This window comes from Phocoena sinus, chromosome 2, assembly GCF_008692025.1.
Source record: "Phocoena sinus isolate mPhoSin1 chromosome 2, mPhoSin1.pri, whole genome shotgun sequence".
NCBI lineage: Eukaryota > Metazoa > Chordata > Mammalia > Artiodactyla > Phocoenidae > Phocoena > Phocoena sinus.
In genome coordinates, this window is record NC_045764.1 from 39,128,182 (window position 1) to 39,136,174 (window position 7,993).

The 7,993-nt window shown below is 51.3% G+C and overlaps 1 protein-coding gene across 1 annotated transcript; it reads right to left on the reverse strand.

Annotated features, from left to right (window-relative positions):
• Positions 1–508: 508 nt before the first annotated feature.
• On the reverse strand, positions 509–2,998 carry LOC116748543 (myeloid-associated differentiation marker-like). The gene is given in 5 exon segments (XM_032621685.1): positions 509–711; positions 714–974; positions 1,284–1,394; positions 2,263–2,387; positions 2,847–2,998. Coding segments are annotated over 5 exon segments (852 nt in total).
• Positions 2,999–7,993: the final 4,995 nt, after the last annotated feature.

The window sequence follows — 7,993 nt, forward strand, 5'->3', positions numbered from 1 at the left end:
ACCCCACACCCCAAACACACACACACACACACACACACCAACTAAAGCACAGCCACGGGCACAGGCATGCTTTGGCTGTGAGGCCCCTCTGGAGGCCCAGGGTGTGAACAGCTGCACAGAGGGCTGTGTGATGTGGAGTCAGCACCTTAGGAGGTGGGAGGGGGGCGGTGGGCAGAGAAGGAAGAAGCTCAGGGTCCCGGTGGAAGGAAGGGGAAGAGGTAGTAGGGAAACAGGTAGAAAAGAAAACAAAGCACAACCAGAAAGAGACAGAGAGCAGAAAATGTAAAAAAGAAGAGAATGGAAAGCGAAAGAGGCAAAACAGAATGTGGGCCACCACAGAAATCAGGAAGAAGACAGAGGAAAAGGAGGGAAGGAAACAGAAAAGAGAGTGAGATGATTGGGGAAGGATGTGAGCAGGGAGAGAGGGGACAGGATGAGGACATCTGAGGATGTCATGAAACTTCTGATGGTAATGAAACTTCTGTTAAGAAGAGGAATGGGCAGAGCCTCACCCTACAAAATACAAGGCCATGTACATGCTGTCAGCCACGTAAGCTAGCAGGTTCAAGGTGGTCAAGATGGCCACAGCCAGTCGTTGGTCCCAGATGCACAGTGCTGGGCGGAGCTCATCACTGCAGCTCACATCCCTGGACCACTGGGGCTGCCCGCCAAAATTCTCGTCAAACTGGTAGAGCAGCCAGAGGACCAGGCAGTACTGTAAAGGAGAACGGAGAGCACAGTCTGCTCCATCAGGAAACTGGGGTAGGGGATGGGCAGCATTTTTTCATTGTCGCAGTCACACCCATTCACAATGAAGTTCACGGCCCCCAGGATGAAGCAGATAGAGTACACGGCCACACGCCATATCAGGGCTGGCTGGTGCAGGTACAAGTCAGTGTTACTGGTGAAGCCAAAGATGACAAAGGCCACATAGTTCTCCAGCCTCCTGATCACACCTCCCAAAGCGGGCAGAAATCATTACATATCGCCAGGCCGGACACAGACCCAGGCCACTTCGGTGGCATGAAGCATAGAAGCCATGCCTGAGAATGCAGTGGCAGTGATGACATGATTTTGGGCGGGGCCCTGAGGCAAGTACTGGATTTAGGTGATGCCAGAAATGATGGAGGCTGAGAGGCAGACAAAGGGAAAGTAATGGGCAAAGGAATAGAGAAAAACATCCCAACGGCCGGGGGAAGCGGGACTGGAATACACATAATTAATTATAAGGATGATGAGGGTCACGGTGAAGCAGAAGCATCAGACAAACATGGACCAGTTACCTATGTCCCCCTTCAGAGTGTCTTCACTGGCCACCAGCAAGAAGGGCACACAGGTGGACAGCAGCTGCCCCAGGCAGAGGAAGAAGCCCGTGATGGTCATGGAGCCCAGACCTGAGGACAAGCACTCAGGTCACCGTCACCAGTACAGCAGGGGTCTTCACTGAGAACCCACCAGAGAACGATCCGGCTCCAGAAGCTGATTAAGTCAGACACCTGGAAACGGCTCAGGAGTCTGTGGTGGCTGAGGCTCAGGATGTGTGGGGTTTGAACCACTGACTCAGACACTCGGGTAACAGCACAGCCACTCCAGAATGGTTCGCCCCACCTATCACCCTTGGCCTTGTCAGTAGACTTGTCTTATCCCAAACCTCATAGCTTGGTTGGGTCTGGCCTCAAACCATGAACATTTTAGGTCCTCTGTGCTGTGTGCCATTATCTACAGAGACACAGGGTAGGATGGTCATTATCTATAACCCCAAAGCTTCAAGGCTCTGAAATGGAAAAAGAACTTTTAAAAAATTCATTTGGTAAGAAAATTTGACCTGAACAGACATGAGACAATTTATGGTCTGTACTTATTTCACTTAGTGTGAATGTTCAAAAGTTCAGTTGCAGAAATACTAACGTGTTTGATTAAAAGGAGCTTTCAGGCCCCAGTGGGGTGTTATGTCCTACAGAGTAGCTGCACCATGTTACACGATTGAAGCTGAAAAATTCTGAATTCTGGATCATATCTGACCTGAAATGTTTCAGAAAACGGATCGTGGATTGTACTGCTGACCCCATTTTACAGATAAGAAAACTGACTGTTGGGGTATCAAGTGCCTTCCCCCTAAGGTTGCATGGCTAGAAAGTGGGAACTCCAGATAAAAATGCCAAAGCTGTGGGTTTGAATGTTTTCTCTAAGCCCAGCATTTAAGCAGCGCACATGGGTGGTAGCCCAGGACCAAAGGTCGGGGCTCTGGGACCCAGGACACACCTTCAGAGCCATGGGTTCCTTCCACAGCAACCTGAAGAGACACATGTCCTGGCCTTTCCTCCCTGCAGCCATCACTAGAAGGAGCTGCCATCTGAGGTGACCCAGCCCCACCCAGAGGAAGGCAGCTTCAGAGGTGAACAGGGCTAAGCCATGGGGTGAAAGCAAGGCAGTGGGGACAAGATGATATGTGAAGTAGGAACTGTTTTGAATCCCCTCCCCACCAAATTTTGCCTTAACATGTGACTCTTCCCTATTTGGGAAAGAAGACACCAACCCAGCATTACTCCAAGAAGGAGCATCACGGGGGAACCAAACAACAAAATAATATGTTTGGCTGTTAAGTACCAAAGCTGCCATCCAGGTGTGAGTCTGGAAAGATCTAGGAGTAGTACTGCCTGAGCGAGGATTTTTCTGGCCTGGGAGACTGGTTAGCAGTTTTCAAGGCGGGAAGGAGGGATTGGAAATGAACAAGGATGTTGTTTCTGGATGCTGATGTGGAGCCTTTCAGGGCATCCTAGGGAGGGGATGGAGCATGGACAGCTGATAGGCCCCCTTTTAAGGGCAGGAGCTGAAAGAGGAGGCACCTGCTGGCCCTCTGGCAGGTGACAGCCCTGAGGATGCACTTGGGACTGGGGCGGGGGCGGCAGAGTGGAGATGAGCTGGGGAGGATTCCGGGGTCCGAGTGGCCCCGAGGCAGCCCAGTAGGTGTCTTCTGACCCAGAAGGGATGCAGTCATGGAGCCAACCTTCCCCATAAAGGAGGGGCCGCCTGGAATGGAACTGAGAGAGGGAGGACGGAGGCCTAAAAGGGTTTCAGGGTTGGGACAGGGGACACGTGGCGAGCATGGCAGGGAGCATGGAGACCAGGGAATCGGCCAGGTCACCTGCCCAAGACGGTCCCGCCAGCAGGGCTTCAGTCCTGCCTCACACAGGGCCTCCTGCAAGGGTCCCAGGGTGTGGGGGACTGAGAGCTCCTCCCCGGCCCACTCCCTCCTCAGGGACAGCTGCCCTGTTTCAAAGGGACTCTTTGCCAAGAGGCGCCCCCAGGGCTTAAGGGCCAGCACCCTGAGCCCGAAGCCAGCTTCCTGCCATCAGGGGCCTTTTCACCTTTACTGATAATAAACCCTGGGAAAAGCTGAGGCTGGAAAGAGAAACACAGAGCAAACCCCGAGAACCTACCTGGACTCACAAGGCTCCTTCAACCCCAGTTGCCAGTGGAGCCCTGGAGCCTGCTGGCCTTCCAGTGGACACTGCCAGGTGTGGGGTGTGGGCAAGAGGCACTGGATTTAAGGGAGGCTGGGGGTGTCACTCTGACTGTCCCTGAGTTTGTTCCCAACTTACTTCCCAAACTGACCCTACGATTTACACCTAAGGCTAAATGACAGATTTGGATGCATTTAACGCCACAGAGGGAGGGCTTGGAGAAGGAGAGGCATGGGGGTTCCAGCTGTGTGGCCCTGGGTAAGGCATGTGCCCTCTCTGGGCCTCAGTTCCCCCACGGGTGAAGCAACAGGTTTGCCTGAGTTTCCCCCAAAGCCCCTCCTCCATTCTAATCTGTGAGCATGGAAATGGTGCCCCAGTCAGAGCACATCCAAGATGTGGCTGAGCCCTGCCTGCCCAACAGCCTGGCATGCTGGACTCGAAAGACAGTGAGACGAGAAAGTCATGGCTGGGAGAAAGGAAGGAAGGAGGAGGGGAGATGGACACTCAGAGTTACAGGGAGGCTGTGGGGCATGGAGGAGACACTTCATAGCTGGATGATCCTGGGCAAGTTACTTAACAAAGTCTCAGTTTCCCCATCTGTGCAGTTGGCTTAATACCTACTTTGTGTCAATTAAGTGTCTGAAAGAATGTGAAGGGCTTATCAGAGGGCCTGGTACATGGCTCACTCAGTTCATGCCAGCTGCCTGTTCCCCTCAAACAGGACCCAGAAGGCCCTGACCCCACTCTGGACATTAGCACATGCAAGCTTGATTTGTTTCAGATCAGGGGTTGCAAGCCAGTTTGTACTAGAGGTGGTCCGGGGATGTGTTTGGTTTTCCTTCACAGTGTTTTCAGGAAGAGATGGTGTAAAATCGGTATTATTTCTTCTCTAAGTGTTTGGTAGCTGCAAGTTTTAATTTCACATGAAAATCCAGATTTTCAGCTCCTTTTGAAGCGTCAGGAGATCTGGTGTCACTGCGCTGGGCTCCTTAGAAGGGGGGGTGGCTAGAGCTGAGCAGCTTCTATGCCCTTTACGTTATAATGTTTTTCATTCTTCATCTCTGTTTAGTATTTTCTATATTTTCTTATTCTCATGTATACGTGACATAAAGCAGGACTCTGATCATATCTCATGTGCCCAGTTTCCCCTCTTCAGCGTGACCAGGCTTCCTGCCTGCTCACAGGCATGTCCACACCCCCATCGAGGGAGCATCCATGTCCTCAACCTCAGATGCAACCTTCAACACATTTCACGTGCTCTGAAACCATATTTAGACATGTGCGTACATATATGCATACGTTTGTAGGGCGTATCTGTAGATTTTTTCCCCCCAATTATAATCATGAAACCATGTCATGCACACTGCATTGTGCTTTTCTACCATCCCCCAACAGATGCAGCTGGTCCTCTCCACTGGGCCTTGGTCCTCTCCATCTCCTTTACTTATCTCCTTCCCTCCCAGCTCCTGTGGACTGACCACCCTTCTGTAATCAGGGAATCATACTCTGTGAGTCTCAGACACTGGGGGACCACAGGATTATGACAAGGGGTCCCTTGGATCAATGTGCCCATATGCTCTAGAGCAGGAGGTCAGCAAGCTTTTCTGGAAACTTTAAAAATATGACAAAGATTATATTTTTCATTTCTGGAAATTAATCTTGTTCTCCTAGGGCTACTGCAACAAATTATCACAAGCCTGTGGCTTAAAACAACAGAAATGTATTCTCTCACAGTTTTGGAGGCCAGACTTTTGAAATCAAGTTGTCAGCAGGGTTTTGCTGTCTCTGACACGACAGGGGAAGGTCCTTCCTTTCCTCTTTTAGCTTCTGGAGGCCCCTTAGCTTGTGGCACTGTTACTGAACTCAGGCTCGGCTGCTCATCAATCAAGAAGTCAAATACTGAGAGACAAGTGTTGGGCTTTGTCTAGAACAAGGTACCGTTCATCGCTGTCAACATAATCGTCACCAACGCCTGTGCAACAGCCCGTGTTTGGCAGTGAGTTCAAAAAAATACTAATGAACGTCTCCACCATTTTTTGTGGATCATCTCAGTATAGAGGATTGGCGTTTTTACAGTTTAGTAGGTCTAAGGTCGAAAACGGAGTATTAAGACCAATAACAGCCAACTGGCTATCCTTGTGCATTCAGACCTCCCGCAAGGAACTGTCTTAGTGGAAATCCAACCCCCTACCCCTCCGCCTCCCCCTGTAGGGGACACACTGTGGCCAAACTGATCTCCCTGTGGGGTCTTAAAGGGACAGACTACTTCAGACCTCATTTCCTCCTCATGCTGTGAGGGCACTGTGGCTCTGCTCCGTGCACTAGAACTCTTCCTCCTTCCAGAGACCGCGGGGAGGGACCCCGGGGCAGCCCCTGCTTCAGGCATCAGGAGAGGAACCACAGCAGCTGGGGTGGATTCAATTCCCTAAGAAGCTGACCCCCTCTTCTTCCTCCCTTGCCTGCAAAGACCCATCTGTAAAGGGGGTGGACTTTTCACAGTGTAGTTTCCCTTTTTAAGGGCCGTTTTCCCTTTTTTTTTAGGGCATTAAATTAGTGCCCTTGTTGGAAGAACCCTTATTATGGAGTAACAGGAAGGCCTGCACATGGAATTTCCTCCCATTTACCAGATATTTGACAAAACAGTTCTAACTACAAAATAGTGGAGTAATTTAGAGACCCATTCAGGGGCCACCATTCTTCGGAATCAAAAACATACATGGGCCAGGCTGCATTAAAATAAAAAAAATTAAAAATAACGTTTTATTTTTCTCGGTTATAAGGTCATAGCTACAGTTTTGCCAGGCTGCCAAGGTACGTCCTAGTGGACTTCTAGAAGGGACGGATGTAGACCCCACTTCACTGGCTCCCCAGAACAGATTTCAAAACAAACAAACAAACAAATTCTCCCTCGGGGAGATACTGGTGCAGAGTCATAAACAAGCCATTACCCGCGGTGTCCAAACTGATCCCAAAGTCCCAAAGGGCAAAGAATATGCCCAAACGGGTGGGAAGGGGGCTCCGGGGTGCACACCCCTGCACTCACTCAAGAGCTCGGCTGCTCCTTCAGAGGCCAGTTTCCTTCTCTCAACAGAAAGCAGAAGCAGGCTGTCGGCAAGGAGTGGGGAAAGACAGAGAAAGTTCCGGAAACGAACAAGTTCGGCAGCTGCTGACGTGGCTGTAGATCCTGGCCAGAAGCAGCTGGCGCCCTGACCTTCCCAGCTGCACCCCCCTCCTCACTCCAGGATGAGGTGGAGGGGCTGGAGCCTCGGGGACCTGACGCCTGCCTGGCTGCAAGACATTGTCACCCAGCTCAGGCTCGGCTGTCGCTGAAGAAGCCAGCACTGAGAGATAAGTGTTGGGTAGAAGAAAAGTAGCTTTATCTTAAGGAAGCCGGCAGCCAGGGGAGAAGGAGGTTTACTGCGCAAAAGAACCAACTCCTTACATGCAAGTTTTAGCCGGATTTATACAAGAAGGGAAGCAGGAAATGGCTGCAGGCTACGCGCTGGGGGTGCCCTGCTCTTCTCTTTTGGAGACCTTTACATTAACCACGAGGTGCCCTGCTGGCTTTTAAACTTGAGTCTGGTCCTTACATTGTCCAGATCAGAGGGTCAGTGTTCTAGGGGTCAGTGGTCATATATTTCTGGAGAAAGAAGAACAAAGACAGAGCAAAGCAGGCAAAGCAAAACAGGAACCAGTCTATCAAACCCCAGAGCTGTGTTTAACTATTCACAAGGCTTTGGTTGTGAAACAAGCAAGGTTACAACACCAGTGATGGTAACCTGCCTGATCATCACCATTACTGCGTGCGCATCCTCAGACCTGGGCTCTGTGCCCATCGTGGGCTTCTTCCTCCACCTGCTGCAGCTGCTCTCCACTTGCGTGCCCTTCTTGCTGGTGGCCAGTGAGGACACTCTGAAGGGTGACGTAATTAACTGGTGCATGTTCATCGGTGCTTCTGCTTCACTGTGTCCCACATCATCTTCATGGTGGGGTTTTGTGGGCTCCGGTCCTGCCTCCCTTGCTCTTGGGACGGCTTCTCTATTCCCACGCCGTTTACTTTGCCGTCGTCTGCCTCTCAGCCTCCATCATCTTCCGCATCACCTACATCCAGTTCTTGTCTCCAGGCCCCACCAAGAACCACGCCATCGCCGCCACTACATTCGCCTGCATGGCTGCTGTGCTTTACGCCACTGAAGCGGCCTGGGTCTGTGTCTGGCCTGGCGATATATCTAACTGTGTGCCCACATTGCCAGGCATGCTCAGGAGGCTGGAGAACTATGTGGCCTGTGTCATTTTCATCTTTATCAGCAGCCCCTACCTGTACCAGCACCAGCTGGCACTGCTGTGGTACATGGCCATGTACTCCATCTGCTTCATCCTGGGGGCCATGAACTTCATGGTGAAGGGGTCTGACTGCGACGAAGATAAAAAGCTGCCTGTCCGCTTTCCACGTTTCCTGTCGGGGCAGACTGTGCTCTCCATCTTCTTCTACACTACTGCCTGGTCCTCTGGCCTCTCTACAAGTTCAG